The sequence below is a fragment of the Haliaeetus albicilla genome, chromosome 23 (genome assembly GCF_947461875.1).
Source record: "Haliaeetus albicilla chromosome 23, bHalAlb1.1, whole genome shotgun sequence".
Lineage (NCBI taxonomy): Eukaryota > Metazoa > Chordata > Aves > Accipitriformes > Accipitridae > Haliaeetus > Haliaeetus albicilla.
The window spans coordinates 5,157,280-5,174,588 of record NC_091505.1 but is presented as its reverse complement, the minus strand read 5'-3'; the positions used below and the strand labels follow the sequence as shown (position 1 = coordinate 5,174,588).

Sequence of the window (17,309 nt, the reverse complement as noted above, 5' to 3'; positions counted from 1 at the left end):
TTTTTTTTTTTGTCCCTGATACCTTCCTGGAAAGGTATTTCAAAATGTTCCCCCTTGGGGTTTAGCTGTCAAGTTTGAACACTGAATTTATTCATGGCCAGTTGTTGAGATAACTACACTGTCTTAGCTTACCTAGCTCTCTTTATAGAAAGAGGTATCAACTCAGGCCTTAACTTTAAGCCAAGCAGTTTTACAGGATTATTCTAATTGCTTTTCTTTGCATCTCTTGTAGCTTGAATTGGCCTTCATTGAATGTGGGAGCTAGAATTGTGCTCAGTATTTCAGAGGGGAACTTGCCAAAACCTTGTGTGATTAATATTTTTCCTCTTTCCAGGAAATAGTTTAGTCTAGCTTTTGGTACAGAAGGGCTAGCAAGGGCAAGTTTGTTTTTTCTTCTGAACAATACCTATCATATCTGTTCTACCTACAGAAAGTTGGCAAGTGTTAAGAAAGGCTTAATGTCTCTGAAACTCCTGCCAGATGAGGAGGACTGAGCTGGCAAGTAGATGAAAAATTTGGAGGTCTATTCCCTTCATCTGAATCTGCAGTACAGTTTATTTCACTGATTTTTATGGAGTATGGACTGTGTAGGTAAAAGCCAAGAGAGCAGTGTGGCTAAAATAGCAAGGCAGTGAACTCTTCTGAAAGTGCCAGCCTAATAATTTTGCTTGCTGGAGGTTGTTTTTATAGGGTGATTTGGAGAAATCTTACTTCTTACTAAGACTGTGTAAGCAAGATGAGTTCAAATTTATTCAGAGCTTTGAAGCTGTTTCTTTTGGTATGGAATAAATATTTCTGTAGTGAATACAAGTATATGGTAGAAAGAAGGCAGGTTATGATTGGCACTTCTTCCTTGTTTTCTGTAGGAACCAAAGCAGCTCTGGTGCGCCTTAGTCTGTATATTTTAAACTTGCTCTTTTGTTACCTATCAGTTAAAATCTTTGTATCGGGTACTGAATAATGTCATGGTTGTGCTCTCAAAAGTCTTGGTAAGTTTATGAGTATCGGTCACCTAAAATTCATTTAGGTGTCTAGTCAAGTCTTGGCTGAGGTGTCTAGTGCCTTCCTGCTGGATTTAAGTGGCAAGAAGCCTGTTTTTTGGAATCTTCTTAATTGCTTTAAAAAACAGCTTAATGCTTAAAAACTTTTCATGGGTAACACTTTTCCTGGGAGGGGAATCTACCAGAAAACAACTTTATTTGAAGTGATGTTGCTGTTTTCTAGTGTTTTAGGCTACCAAAGGCTTTGGAGTAGTTGAGTTGGTTTATTGTGTAGTCATGTTGAATACCCACTCAGTCTGCAATAGTATTGTTGGGATCAGATTGAATTTGATTGCTTTTTTTATCCAACCTAACATTCTGCTGAAGTCAAGTGTTTCTAATGCAAGCCTTTGACTGTAAATATTTGAATGGAAAGTGATTGGCTTTTTGCTGTTAGGGGGTGAAAGGGGATCAGAAATGCAAAGGCTTCATTTTGGTACTTCTGTGAGTTTAAGGGAGTACTGCTTAATCAGCTGTGATTATTGGATTAATCTTAACATGGCAAATACTGTTGCCAAAAACAAGAATGCAACTTGCATACACAGAAGCAGACCTACTCTGAGGGAATCCTTACTTCATGTCTCTGTGGTGCCACTCCTTTTAAAGAACCACAACTGGGTAGATAGAATTCAAGTGTGCAGGATGGCAACAAAACCCAAAACAATTATTGATGTGTGGGGTTTTGTTTGTTGTTAGTGGATGAGGAAACTAATCTGTGTACTAAACAATGGTGTGTTGTCTAGAAGCACTGTTTTATAAATACTTCAACTTTAGGCACCCAGCAGCTTGCTTGAAGCACTGGAACAGCATTTGGCTTCTGTGGAGGGAAAGAAAACAAAAGAAGTCTCCGCTGCCAGCAGGTGAGCACTCAATGAATTACAACGATGCCTATACTTAGGATATGTATAGTAAGAATTTTCAGGATTTAGTCATTTGGTGTTCTCCTTGAATTTTATTAACTTCCAAATATATCTTCCTAGAAGTATAAATGAAGCATCTAGTGAGTAGTAGTAATCTGATAGCTTAGTCACATTTGAAAGCTAGTTATGTCTGCCTGTGTCTCTTCTTATTATGCTGTAATAAATCGCTGAGCTGAGACCTTGTATATTACTCTTTTTAGCTTTTACTCATTTGAAGTCCTTTGCTTATAAGAATTCTAAGGTATTTGGGTTTCGAGACTCTTTTTACCCAAGATAGGAAAGTATCTTTATTGTCAATTATCTACCTCAGACTGTGTATTTATCATAACCTGCTTATAAAAGTTCTTCAGTCCCTTCTCAGAACAGCCAAATTAGCTTAGATGCTTTGTGCTGACAAGGATTGTGTTATTCTTTGTCAAGTACAGTATCAATATGTATGAACAGTACTTTTGACTGAAGAGTGAAAGGTCTCTTTTGGCATAGGCATTCTCCCACAGAAACCTGGTAAATATTGATAAATGTGTTAGTGTAAGCTACATTCCTGAGTTGCTGTCTTGCTCCTCAGACTTTTTTTTTCTTTTTCAAATATCTGAGGGTTCACTACCACAGTATTCTGCTAAAAAGGATACCATGTAGGGAATTACTTGTGTGCTTTGTTTACTGTTGTATATATAATACATACAAACAAGCTTTCTGTGCCTCTGCTACTTGAATGGAATAGAATTCCAGTCTGGTATATATGACCTTAAAGAAAAAAGACAACTGATATGTTTTGCACTTTCTAGTTTCTGCCTGCTGAAACTTGAGGGAGTAATCCTGTGTATTCATGCCACTTTTTCACCAAACTCCCTTATTATTGGGGTGTCCGCTTTTGTGTACCAGAGAGTAAGGGAAGAAAAGACTGGAGTGGAAGGGGAATAACACACAACTAGATAAGGCATTTGATGATTAAACTGTTAAGTGATGTATATCTGACTGTTTTTCTTAATAAAACTGTTTGTAATTATTTCTGGTTTTAGAGCTAGTGCCCTATCCAGTGCTGTTTCCACACTTGCCAATACAGGAATGTCATTTAGCAGGATGGATGAGAAAGAGAAGCAGCAGGCATTGGAGGAGGAGCAAGCTAGACTGCAGGCACTTAAGGTACTTTATTTTTACAAGTTTTTACACATACATTTTTACAATATGTGGTTGACCCTTCTACCAGAAGTATGATTTGAACAGTAGACAGCTGATATAAATAATTTATTTCCTTCCTTACAAGAGATTATTTATCTCAAATTCACAAAATGATTATACAACAGTTAGGTTACATCTCAGCAGCTGAACATACAGCATTGCTATTCTAAGACTGATTATTGGTAGGAGGGAATTATTTTTCCCCATGATGTATGGAATATGGCTTTAGTGTGATTCTTCAGTCATGCTGCTCATAATGAGAATATATGCTATAGTTCTGCCCATGTTTAACTGCTCTTATTTGTAAGTCTATAATTTAGTTTGAAAAACTGTTTGAAATCATATGTATTTAGGTATAATTTATGGACTTTGACTAATAACACATTTGAAAGAAAATCAGTGTGTTCTGTCTTGGTTCCTTAATGTGCTTTCCTTTGCTCATTGGTACTTGTTGAGTCGTCCTCTTAGTAACATCCCTCTCTTCAGGTCTGAATCCTGGTCCTTCAGGTTCTTTTAATTCATCTATAATGCTTTCCTGAGAACATAGACAGTATAAAATCTCAAACAAGGCAAAATGCTTCTCTTGCTGAAAGCTATATCTGTAGTTCTGTCATGTCCCAGGCATATGCAAGTGGGGCAGTTAGGCATTTTTCTTGTGTTGGTGTAACATCTCTAGACACACCTAAATGATGAAGCAACTCTGTTCATGTCATCTGGAGGCCACATTATGAGAGCCTTAAAACTATTTGGAGTGTGAAAGTAAACTTTGACAGTCATTCAGAGTTGAGTTTCTTCTCTGGAGTTATAGGGGTCTGTTGAAGATTCTCCACTTTTCCTGACTTGGTGTAAGGCATATATTTCAAATCAATATGAAGCAGGTTTTTTGCTATTAAACTGCACTCTTACTGTGCCTTGCTGCTTGCTGCCAGACTGCTTCACTTGAATCTCAGCAAGTGTTGTGATATTGTGGTTTTTTGGTTGGGGTTGGTTTTTTTTGTTTTCAGGAGTTGCATCAGATGTCTCCCCTCTTCACTGTCCTGCTTCTACTGTAATAGGACTTGTAGCTGCTGTAACAGAATACTTACATTGGTTGATACAAATTTTCATTTGGGGGGCAGGGAAGCCTGCAAGCTCACTCAATGCTTTACTTCAGGAATTTAAGCAGTGTAAAGCACACACCTGTGCGTTGACCTGTGCTGTATAAGTGCAGTGGGCATATATAGAAGTAACAAGGGATGTAAACCTGAAATTAACAATGTGAACTAGATTTTTATTTTGCTAGTTTAAGAGCAACACAACATGGGTATTACTAGGATGCACATTGTTGGTGTCACTTCTGAACATCTGAATTGAACTATGAAGTGATCTTAACAGTAGAGAGAAATGGGCCTTTCTGAACAAAGGTCTGTTGTCGTGTTTCTCTGAGTGACTATGAAGGGACCCTAGAATGTGTAGCTTGACTAGAAGTGTTTTACTTCCAGGCAGTTATAGATAGTTTAAAAAAATAATTATTTAAAACCTTAAGACCCACCTTGATTTTTAAAGGCTTTGCTAAAACAAATACTTTGAAGTCTAATTTCAGTCATCTCTTTTCAGGACTTTACAGAAGAATAACTGTTTTATTTAAGACCATAATTCAATTTTCTTCTTGGAAAAGGTCTTCAGGACTGAATGGTTAATAGATTACTAAAACTAAAATGCAAACTGTATACCTCATTTTTCAGGAACAGCGATTAAGAGAGATTTCTGTAGTACCAAATTCCACTTCCACATCAGCATCCCCAAGCACCTTATCAGGAAAAAGTGTGAATACCACTGTAGCTGTTGACCTCTTTGCAGTACCAGCACCGACAACAAATAGGTGAGAGATACTTTGCTTTCTGAAGCAAGCACAAATTATTTCATTGGCCTGTAGCTCCACAATCAACTGCAAAGCACTGATCCTAGTTAATTCTGAAGTACTTTTCAAGAATAACCTTTTGCTGATGCTTTCCTGGTGTATTCACAGGAATTTTTGGTATCAGTCAATAAGAAGTGCTTAATTACTAGTTTTGGTTTTTACCACTATTATTGATGGGCTGCTAGTGAACAAGAGAAAGTGAGATTGGTATGAGTGTTCATATAACAGAAGAATATAATGCCTATTATATATCTTCATGTTTCTCTCTCTCTCTTTTCTTATTCAGCATGCCCAACCTTTCTAGTGATCTTTTTGATCTTCAGCCTGCATTTGTTCCAACTGTGCAGAGCACTCCAGCTATATCAACATCTGCAAGCAGTGCTTGGGGAGGTGAGCTGATACAATGACTTGACTGTCTAAATGATGGATGAATTCTTAGAATACAAGAATAAAATACAGATTCATGCTTAACTGAATCTACATCTTAAACCTTAATTACTTTGCATCCAAACATTTCTATCCCTGTCAGAATATAAAATAAGTCATCTGAAAGCTCTGGCAAACTGTTACAGAAAAGTTACTTTTTTTAAATGCATAGCAGTAGTGTCAATGTGCGGTAGATGGAATGAAGAACCTATTCAGTGAAGGGGACAGGTAGAAGAAATGTAACTAAAAATCAAAGTTTAAAAATGCTTGGGAAATATAAACTAAGCAAATGTAACTCCAAAAGATATGCTGGACAAGTATTTCCATTCCCTTAAGTGATAGTAAATGTACTTTTCATTTAAAAGGTGTTGGTGACTTCACAGTTTTTATAACAAACCTGTAGTTCCCAGTTTCTTGGGCACAGCATTCTCTGTACCTTCACCCATCCCTCCAAAGAATAATCAGGATGGATGTCAAATGTCTTAAATGCTGAAATAAGGCAATGTTAACACCATTGTAAGTGTTGGTATTTTAATAGGTGGAATTGATACCCCTTATGTGCTATTTAAACGGTAGATTCATGAAGCTAAAAATGTAGTATCTAACTCTTTTAATTGATAAATGTTCTGTCATTCTCCCCCTCCCACCCAATGGCAATACTAGAATTATTCTCCCTAAACAAAGAGAGCTGTTAGGATTTTTATCTGAAACTAAGAATTTGTATCTTTAATGGGCTGATCACTAGGTGGAGTATTTACAGTTTTACTTTGTCTAGAGATTCTCATATTCAGTCATTTCAGTCTGTTTTTTTCTTTTCCATTATTTGTACTCTGTATTCTTTCCTTCACTTCTGCATCTGAAAGGTCCTTTCTCGTCCTCAAATGGTTGTGTTGGTTCTCCACCTCATCTGGACATCTTTGACATGAAGCCAGTTGAAGAAGCTGTAAAATCTACCACCCCTTTCATCAATTCTACTTTTTCCTCCAAACAAACGGTGGAACTGTTTAGTGGTAAAAAACCAAACAAAAAACCCCCATGTAATTTCTTTGCAACTGGAGATAATAATGCTAATAAACTGGGCCGTGTAATCTTTTTGTGGTTTGGACCAATCTTCACTTTTTAATAAAAAGTGAAAATGGTGCATTAATTCCAGATGTAGTAAATGATATGTTTCCTTAAAGTTTTATTTCTACAGTTGAAATAACTCATTATTTTGTTCAGCTTGCCCAACCTAGGCATCCTAAGTCTTGCAATGTTGCTGGAATTTTTGCTGATTTCGTTCAAACTGCAACCTCCTTTCTCTTTTGCAATGGGGAATGCAGGAGTTACTTGAGCTTTTCAAATTCGTTAAATAAAAAAAATCCTTTTTTGTTACTAAAAGTTCTTAATTTTTAATGGCAGACTTAATTTTGGGGTCCCCTCTTCCTTTTCTCTTTTAAACTGATCTTATTTTCTTCTCTCTTTTTACGAAGATGACTTTAGTGGTCATAAACCTACATATGCTTCTGTGTATCATCCTCTGACTGTTGATGGTAATTTGATTATTTTTTTTTAAACTTTCTGGTTTCACTGTAATGAGTGGTATTATTCCACGGGTGTATTTGATTACTGTAAACTTTTTTTTCAGGTTTTCCTCTTCATTCAGGTCCTCCAAGTACCACCTCTTCAACAATGAATGTGGACTTTGATGCTGTTTTTGGAGGAAAATCTACAGCACCAGAGTACAGGACTACAAGTGGTAAAAACTAGCTTATGACTAATTTATACCCTACAGGCAACAGTTGCTTAACAATTTAGCATAATTGCTAGTGCCTTTTAAAATTTAATAACTTAATACATTTGCAAGCCGATTATAGGGCTGATAAGATAACAGGCAATCAGTTCAATTATAGTTATTTACTTTAAAATTAGCTTTGACTGATCTTATATACTGTGTAGTAACAGTTTCCTCTCTTTTTGGGGGAATGAACTTTCAACATGGCCCACTGGATATCTCTTAACGGGTAAGCTTATATTAATCTGTTTTCAGTGCTTATGACTTCAGTGTTTTTCCCTTGATACGTGCTAATGAGTTCCCTCTAACTTCACTGAGAGGTGTTTACTTATAAAAATGCAAAACTAGTTGTGTGTATGTGTTGCTTGAAGGATATCTGAGTTACCATCTTTCTCTTGGTTAGTGCTGTTTTGCTATATATTCAGAGTCCTTATGAACATGTAGCAAAAGAACTCTTGCATGCATTCACCATAGGAGCAGTATCAGGAAATTATTGCTACATTGTATTACAAGAATGCTTTGAAACTATATTTAACAACCTTCCTTCCTTCTTCAGTTTTAGGGAAGATTCATCTTAATTTAAAAATACTATCAGTTACTGCTGAAGTAAAATTAAAGATTCTACTAGATCAGTAGCTACAATATAGTATTCCATAAAAAAAATAAGAGGTTAAGCTATGCTTCTGTCTAAGCCTTAAACACTTCCAGCGTGTTGAACCTCCATATAGAAGTACTCAAACTGCTTAATGTTCTATAAAGAAAATACTGCCCTGGCTTATGGATGTCTTTTATTAAATGCAATGTAACTGTTTTGTTAACAGTTGCTTTTATGTTCTTTGTTTAGCTTTTAACTTTCTAGATGATGTATTGCAACCCACAGTACCACCACAAAGTCAAAGAGCCACTTTAGCCCACCAGCAAAGTGGAAAAATTTTGGCAAATGACCTCGATTCTTCACTTGCTAATCTAGTGGGAAGTAAGTGTGAAGCTTTTAAATTTAACCTTCTCATTTCTTATTGAAAACAAAATAAGCTTTTCTCCCCCACCCCCCCAAAATTAAAAATTCTTAAGGATTTGTCTGTTTCTCTTCCCCCCCCAGACCTTGGCTTTGGAGGAACTCCATCCAAAAAGTAAGTGCATATATGTACTTATAATATTCTGACATGACTATTTGGTAGTCTCTGGCACAGTTTACGAGCTTTAACATGGCAAGAGTCTCAACTCTTGAAAGTAATCTGGTACCAAGAACAGCATTGAAATAGTGAGTCTGTGGTCAGTCACCATGACAGTAGTTAGTTTTGCAGTTGCTGTATTTTTATTTAAGTATTTTTATGAAGCACATTAAAAGATCTTGCAGTTACACAAAACTCCAGTTAATCATTATGCTGTACAGTGCACCAATGATAGTTTACTTTTAACACAAAACAGAGCACCCAGACTTTCTACTTACTGGAACAGAGATATATAAGCAGTTACTGAAATCCTGAGTGCTTCTTCCACCCATAGATTTCAGCTGTGTACGTGTATTAAGGCACTTTTTGGTTTTCCATTATGTTGTTGTTACTCTAGCTGTTGACTCTCTGCAAAAACTAATATCACAGTTTCATTTTTAGATCAGATATGCAGTGGACCCAGCCTACAGAGAAAAAACTTACTGGAGGAACAAACTGGCAAGCAAAAACAAGCACATCGACCACATGGAACCCTACCACCTTACCCACTATTCCACATATGGTAATTTCTGTACTATTGAAATCATGCTTCATTCTAGCAAATGCTACTTACCTGCTGCAATTAACTTAAAAAGAATAGCAAAGGCTGTTTAGGACAACACTGAGGGCAGGGGGGAATGCTTGTAGGATCTCTTCTCAGACTGAAGGAGGTAGAGATTTTAGTGTGCTTTACTTCCCCTCACTGTAAAACTTGTCCATTAAAGACTTAAATAATCAGCCTTTCACTTGAGACATATCTCAGTTCATAAGTTTTTTGAGTTGAAACAAATTACCCCAAACCAGAAAATTTCTGATGTGCATGTTTGAGATGCTCCCTTCCCCCTCCTACGCATGCGCACACACACGCACCTTTAAGAATCCGAAGAATGTGTTTCAAGGGCAAAATTGCTGTTCCTTCCAGTTTTTATTTCCTTTCCAGCTCGTTTTTCAGTTTTATCACATTAAATGCTGCTGCAACCCCTGCAAGGCACCTTAATTATCAGGTCAAGCAGCACTTTGGACTTCTGATAGTGCTCAACAGCAACTTCATATTTTTAACACAGTACAAAATACTAAGTGGAAGTTTTATAGTTATTTAAATGAATAATTTTCATTTCTTGGAGGGATATTTGTAGGCAACTGACTTTTCCCATGCTTTTAAAAGAGATTTTTCAAGTATCTTCTCTTTATATATATTCATACAAATACAAACCACTTCTGAAATATAGCTGCCTTAGAGGGAGGTAGAATGTTCATCTTGGTTATATGTACAACTAGGGTACTTGCCACATTTGCTGTGAATTTTGGACTGCTGTCTGACTTTATTTTCCAATAAGAATAACTTTGCCTGTAATGCCTGTTTTCCTCATCTTACGTGAGTATACTCATTCAAAATTATCAAAGTTGAATAGAATATTAAATCCAGTATTGGACTCAAATGGAACTCAAAAATTCACATGGGAGGATGTCTCAGTTGTATAGCACTTATGTGAGACTTCTGAGACCATAAAATCTTTTTATCCCCCACTTGGAGCTCTAGAACATCTTAGAATGTTGATGCGTTTTTATTTTTGAAAGATAGAGGGCACCTTAGTACACATTGATCACTGTGGATTTGGGTTGTGTGCTTTTATTTCATATGTTCCTGTTTAATACTTTCTGGTCTAAGCACCTGAGTGCTTTATGCCATGTATCTGCTTATTCATTTGCTTGGAATTCCAACAATTAATGATGCAAAGAACTAGCTCAGGTATGAATGTCTTTAAAATCAGTGCCCCGGTATTGGAAAGATTTAACTGTCCTGGCTTGGTCTGTGGCATTCAGAGTACTAACCCTCCAATTCATGCGTAGCCTGCATATTCTTTCATCGTGAAGTATTTTAACTAGCACTCCATTTTTTTATATAGCTAGCACTACTTAAAAATGCACGGCAATATGAAATGCATGCATCACTGTGCCTGTGAACATAACCTGATAAGAGTTATTACCGGCTTAAGGTGCTCTTCGTTTCTCTTTTCGTACTGTGATATGTTGCAGACATCAGAAATTAGTATGTGAGCAACGTTTACTTGACTAAACGTCTATTGCTATTTGTTTCTTAAGCTGAATGGTCACTGGCTTCCTTGGTTTTTTCTATGCTCTTCTCGCACGTAATGGGAGGAAGAAGGGATATTGCATGCCATGTCCTCTAAAAGCTTCTCACACAAGTGTGGTTAGATTTAGTAAAATTTCTGGTTTTCCTGTAAGTCTTACTAGTGATAGCTTTCTAGGCAGGGAGTCTATCCAAGTTAACAGGCATAGTTACTGATGTTACTGTCCTTGCACTTTTTTTTTCCTCCTGCTTTAATTGCTTTAATAAATGATTTGAGCATAGTTACAGACAGTTATGGTACTGGACTTGAATCCATCCCTTGGTTAGAATTTGCAGTTTGAATACCTCTTAAATAATCTTCTGTCCTTACTCCTTTTGCTGTGCCAGAATGGAGTACACTATCCTGGATATGTAAGTCAATTTCTTGTAAATATGTTGGTTATCTGAAGTATTGAAAAATATGTATTTTTCACAGTTTTATATATATGTATATATTACTAGTATGCATGAGCTTATCTAAAATACATTAAAATTTTCTTGATTGAAGGTACCTGCTCCTATCACATACCCGTTGACCACACCTCAAGTGCCTGTATATGGAATGGTAAGTGATGTGATTATCTTGTATTCCTGAAAAACCTAGTTGCCTCCTCCAGTGGGTTTCATGGCAGGCATTATTATGCTGAAATCATCCTGCAACTTATATGTATTGTTTCATAAGGTGAATAGTGTGTGAAATCTGATAGCTTTTACACACTGTGCATTGGAAGAGATGACTCTAAATTTTATACAGCAAGTTTTTTAAAACTTTTGACTTTACTACATGTGTGTGTCAATATGCTTATTTTCTACTATACTTACAATACGAAAAGATGTATCTTCTAGTACTAGTTTGAATTTTATATACCTGTTTTGTGGTGGTTTTGTTTTTCTAACAGGTACCTCCTCAGGTTGGAGCTGCTCCTTTGATGGCACCCCAGTCAATGATCTATACGCAGCCTGGTCTAAGGCCAACAAATCCATTTGCACCTGTTTCTGAAACTCAGGTGAACTGTTTTCTTTAATCTTAAGGTCACATTGAAACTTAGTCTTGATAAAAGCTTCATGAAGGGCTACTAATGTATTTCTGCATTTGAAAGTGAGGGGTTCCTCAGTCAAGGGCAACAGTTTTTGCTGGCGAAGAAGCAAATTCAGATGGTGAGAGCATGCAAAGGTAGGAAGCAAGGAAGAAAGTAAAAACCAGAGATTTAGTGGCTCACTTCTTACTGTGTCAATATTAAGAAAATGGGAGTGGTGAAGGTACGTAGAACTTAGACTTTCTATGATATTAGCTGGATACTTGGTTTAGTAATACTGACTACAGCAGTGGTGAAAGCTTTCTGAAGGATCGGGTGGTGGGGAAGTGAAAAAGGCATGGACGAGATCATTCGAGTTGAAGAAACTATGTACTCCTGTCATCCAAGTATGTTGGTCTTAATGTTCTTTGGTTTTTTTTTTTAAAGTGCCAAAACCTATAGTCTTAACTTGCAAGTAACAAGGCAGTTGAATAGATTCATAATTCTAAAATACTGAGAAACCATGTGTTTTGCAAGTGGCATTAATATGTAATCTCTACTTCACAGATACAGTTTATGTAGGTCCGCCAAAGCAGCAAGTTGTGAGAACAACCAAATACTGGTAAAAAAAGAAAAGACTGGATTTCAATCTTTCCATGATGTATTCCAGAACAGGGCAACTGTTTCTTCCCTGTATAATACAACATTATTTTGAGTTGCAATGCTTCAGAGATTCTTGTTTATAACAGTCACTGCAGTGTGAAGTCATGTTTGTTCACTTTTTTTTTTTAAACTGCTCAGCAGAAAATGTATTTTATTGAGGTTGGCTCAGAAGGTACAAGCTGGATTATCATCTTCAAAGCTGAGAAGAGGGGTTACATGATTGCTCTACAACCTTATTCATCAGTGGATTACCTTAGGAAGTTAACTGAGGATGTCAAAGCTGTTTATTTTCTCCATAAATTCTGCGGCTGTTGTAACCAAGACACAACACAAATGAAGTCAAGCAATAAAATTTTTATGTGCTCTGATAAATACTCTGATAGAGCAATGCTTGCATTATCATAAGGCCAATATTGTGTGAAATCAGACAGCTTTTTCACATTAGAATAGCTTAAAGTAATTTGCAAACTTTATAATGTGAGTTTGAAATGCTGTGAATCACAAGATATATACATATTTTATATATATATATATATATATATAGTAAAAATAATAAATTGCTCCATTGGTATGTCAGTGTTACATGGCTAGTTGAAAGAGCCAGGCTCTGAAATGGGCTGAAAGTCTGTGATGGAGTAGGGGAAACAAGTGTGGTACAGAACAGCATGTGCAGCCTCCGACAGGTGACAGCAGCTGCACTTCCATCGAGTACCTTCTCTGCAGATAGCACCTTCCATAGCTCAAGAAAGAGTAGCTTTGGGAGCCAGTGAATGGAGGTGTCCCCGAGAGCAGCAAATGGGAGCATTTTGAAAATCTTGTTGCTATCTGCGAGAGAGTCAAGAGATCCAATTTTTTAAAAAGTCCATTAGGTCAAAAGAAGCAAACCTTGCAATAGTGCCAACACTTGTGAACTGGCAACTAAATTGAAATTATTCAGCTGTAGAGAATAGCTTGTGCTGCTTTTCTGAAATAAGAACCTAGTTGTAAACCATATAAAAGTAATTATTTTTAAAGTTGTAAATATGTGCAAACTTTTAGATAATCTTTTCTTTAATGCTGCAGTAATCTTTTTCTGCTGTAGTAATTTCAAGGTAAAAATGCTATGTTAAGAAATCCAGACTCTTTTTGAGAGGAAAATCTTTTAAATCAACTAATTTATGAAGTATGCTATTCATGATGGGTCAGATGTGTACAGACTTCTGGCATATCTTTTGTATTTAACAATCTTCCTCCAAAACTGAAATCGGCTATGAAAATGCCTTATCTTGTATTTTTCAATGTCTGATAAAAAGTGATAGCATTAAAAAAAAAAAAAAAGGCAGTTCATAACAACTAAATGGAATTGGGAGCAACCTTTCTTCCAGAAGTTTAGTGGCAGAATACAATGAGAAGCTCTCCTGTAAAATGACTTCTAATGATTAATATTAAAGCTGAGTTTTCAAAAAGTGAATAGTTTTCTATTGTTACAATAATTAGACCTCCAGAGTAGCACGTCTTTTATCTTTTGGGGAGTCTGTGATTGTGGAAATATCTCTGACTCTCACTATAAATGCAAATAGGCCTGAGAATCTTGTCAAACGGTCCTGTAGAGAACTTTTAAAATACAGCACTTTCCTCATAGTGGGAACAAGCCTTCTCCTTTTCTAAATTTTTAATTCTGTCCAAAGAGTGTAAAAGTAGTATTTCTTAACCCTATGGAAATATTTTTGCCAAGTGAAACAACCCAAAAGAAACAAAATAATAAACCACCCCACAAGCCTTGCAATCTGTAACGACTAACTTCTGGGAAATGTAACCTTGCAGAAATTTAAAACTCAGAGTTTCTGAATGTGTATTGATTTTTCTTTTTAAGTATTTGGACCAGTGTATAGCAATTTAATGTTCAAGTTTGAATTACAAAGGGCTTCAAGCTTTAATCCACCTTTATTGGGTTGAACAATTGTACAATGTTAAGCCAATGAGTTCTTCAGTGCCTAGTTACCCTCCATGTGATGAGGGAATAGATGCCATTTAGAATGGGTCATCGTGTTGAGGGGACTGTTTATTTAAGAAATAGTGAATTCCATTGATTTATTCAGCATTGAAAAGTCTTGAATTCAAACTAGACCAGTACATGTAGTAATAAATGTCTGGGCATTAATGACAGAGCTGAGAGCGCTACAGGCAGGCAGTTTCTAGCACTGTAAGCTGTTAGGTCTCTTTCTCATACTGAGTTGTATAAGTAATAATCCATTATTTTAATAAAAATATGCAAATAAATGCCTGGCAAACAGTATATATTTGTTATAACTTTATTGCAGAGCATTCTGAATATCTGGAATGTACTTTGCTCAGAAATGGATTTTAGTACTAGGTATAGTTTGCACTACTTCTGATTTGCTCTGGATTTTTTAATGGTTCTTCAGTATGATTTCTTGTAGCAAAGCTGTCTGATACCAATTTATTTAGTATTAAAAAAGGAGAAACAGCCACAAAGTACATCCTAAAAACTTTATAAGCTACCTTCTTTTTAGTCTCGTTCAGAATGTTTGATACATTAAAACACAGCTTTCAGATTTATCCTTATGAAGAAAAGATTGCTTTGCACACTCATCTCTGCTCTAAAGTGCACAGGACTGTTTTTTGCCAGCCTCTTTCTTGTGCACACATTGGAACACGTAAAATGGCAGAGTACTGTGTTTTAAATAATGTTGTTCATACATTAGAAGTGAAAAACAAGGACTTAAGATGCTGTCAAGGCTTTTATGGCTCAGAACTTGTTCTCAGAAAAAAAAAAGCTCTGAAGACAAAGGTTGTTCTTGAGGGTAACTGTAATAGCGCGCAAGAATTGAGTAGTTGTGATGAGTAAAACACTGAAGAGAGATGTATATAAACGTGACTTTCCCTTTTGTTTCCTTCCAACTTGTTTGATCAGAATCCTGTTCTGAATACTTCAGAAAGCAGATAACTAAGATGTCACTCCATGTTTGTCTGAACAAGGAGGAAGACTTGAAATACGCTGAGCGCTTTCCATTATTGTACTTTAGTGGGTCATTCAAGCCTAACTGTTGGGACTTCACGCTGCTACAGGGAGGCTGTCTTTCATGGGGTAGATAACTTCTGGGGGAATTTGGAAATGTTGATTGTGTTAGGCCTGTTGGACTTGAAAGTGTACCTCTTTTTAAATAACTGGGGTTTTCTAATGTTCTCTAGATATAGTTTGACTTTGCCTCCAAGAAGTTACTGAATTGAGGGTTTTTTTTAATTTTGGACACATACTAGAGAAATCTCAGTTCTGTGCACATAGTGGTGGAATAACTTGTAGGTAAAAATAACAAGTGGACTTTTGTTTAAAAACAAAGCAACAAACGCAAAAAAAACCACCAACAAAAAACCTTCTGACTATAAGATTGAATACAGGGTGTATCCCCATCTGGGTTTTTTGATGTGTGGCAGGGAGGGTGGGGTTACAATTAGAATAGTATGCACTGTGGATCGGTGCTTAATTTGTACATAAAAAGGAAAACTTTGTTTTGGGTAGTTTGTATTGTAAGGACAACATCTAAAGGCACTGTGTATCAGTCATTTATTTCCATTTAAAAGATTATATTTTTGAGCAATGGAAACTGTACATGTTATCATTTATACATTACTGATAGCTAGGAATATAGAAAACCTGTTGCTATTACGCTGAAGATGTATCTGACTTGTCATTGATATATACGTTGCTGTATCACTACTTTATGCAGATTCTCATGATCATTTATTTAAAGAGATGGTAGTAACTGGTAGAGTTACAACAGGAATTGTAACATCAAACCTTTTCAGTATATCTCAAACGTGTATCCTTGTGATTAAGTTTAATCCTTTACCAAATGTTTGGCTGGAATTTCATCTTGGAGCAATGACAAAATAGGTGCTGGAACAGATTTCCCTCACCCTAACCCACACTTTTACATTATTTATTTAATAGGTCTTGTTTTGTATGTTATGTTTTTCCCCGTAACAGGTTTGTGCCTTTTATTGGATATTTATTTAAAAGGAGCTACTATAATTTAGGTTGTTCAGGCTCTTTTTTCAGATGTATTCTTGTACAGCTGTTCCTTTACATGGGTTCCTTCATTTTATAAGAATACAGAATGTGTAGAAAATACACTAGCCACAAACTGGAAAACAAAAATAAAAATTGAGGGTTTATGTTCTACGAATTAATAATTTTTTAAAAAGAAGCCTAAGCACAAGACTGGCTGTGTGGATATTTTAATTGTGGAACTTCACAATTTGTTAATACACAAACTGTTTGTTTTTTTAAAAACTGCTCATATCCAATTATTTGATGAAACAAGTTTTGGAAAAAAATAAACTTGGGCACATGTGAGGGGTGTGTGTGTGAGATCGTTCTTTCTTGCGTTCTCAGGCTTAAGGCTTTCTGTAATACTGATAGCAACAGCTGACTTAGGATGCTTGATTAGTTTGTTACTCTTCTGTGTTTACATTTAATGTGGTATTATGCCTTATTCAAGTTATCAGTGTGGCTTAACTTCAGCGGTTGACAAGTTTTGCTTTGATCCTGTTCTCCTTTGGGAGGTGGTGACTCTTTTTTCCTGTGCAGGGTCATCGGAGTTGATGGAGGGGAAGACACAAAGCCCTCTGTATCTCGGAGGGCTGACTTGGCCTTCTCTCCTGGGGTGTCTTGGGGCACTCCAAGGAAAAACGCCAAGGAAGGGGTTTTGTACCCTCAGCGTCACTACAGCGCGGGTGGCGAAAGGGCTGTTTTCACAAATCTGCATCTAACCGTGTAAAAAGCCTCAAGATCAAAAATCAACAGCACGAAAAGGTTTAATTATGGAGCGTTTAACCCGCCACCGCTTCGGCGGAGGGCCGAGGGCCGGGGCCAGCCCCGCTGACGGGATCCGTCCTCTGCAGCCGCTCCTTACTCCTGGAGTCCAGGCCCCGAGGAGCGGTATTTTTAGCAGCTGCTGCTTTGTTTCATTTCGCTGTAGAGATTCGTCCGCAGCTGGAGCTTGCCCTGCCCCGCAGCTCGTCCCTGCTGCGTCACGGCCCCATGAC

General features: G+C 36.7%; 1 protein-coding gene across 4 annotated transcripts in view; it reads left to right on the top strand.

The window, feature by feature from the left end:
• LOC104311397 (phosphatidylinositol-binding clathrin assembly protein) overlaps positions 1-16,617 on the top strand; it is a 33,982-nt gene extending 17,365 nt beyond the window's left edge. Inside the window, exons 9-22 of one of the 4 annotated variants that reach the window (XM_069810990.1) lie at positions 1,815-1,900; positions 2,980-3,103; positions 4,864-5,000; positions 5,326-5,429; positions 6,329-6,475; positions 6,938-6,997; positions 7,093-7,203; positions 8,099-8,215; positions 8,339-8,369; positions 8,853-8,973; positions 10,930-10,953; positions 11,090-11,146; positions 11,481-11,588; positions 12,165-16,617. In XM_069810990.1, the coding sequence (XP_069667091.1) occupies positions 1,815-1,900; positions 2,980-3,103; positions 4,864-5,000; positions 5,326-5,429; positions 6,329-6,475; positions 6,938-6,997; positions 7,093-7,203; positions 8,099-8,215; positions 8,339-8,369; positions 8,853-8,973; positions 10,930-10,953; positions 11,090-11,146; positions 11,481-11,588; positions 12,165-12,179 (1,242 nt within the window). In that variant the 3' untranslated portion in view covers positions 12,180-16,617. The remainder of the gene's footprint in view (positions 1-1,814; positions 1,901-2,979; positions 3,104-4,863; positions 5,001-5,325; positions 5,430-6,328; positions 6,476-6,937; positions 6,998-7,092; positions 7,204-8,098; positions 8,216-8,338; positions 8,370-8,852; positions 8,974-10,929; positions 10,954-11,089; positions 11,147-11,480; positions 11,589-12,164) is intronic. The other 3 variants (XM_069810991.1, XM_069810992.1, XM_069810993.1) reach the window with 3 other exon arrangements.
• Positions 16,618-17,309: the final 692 nt, after the last annotated feature.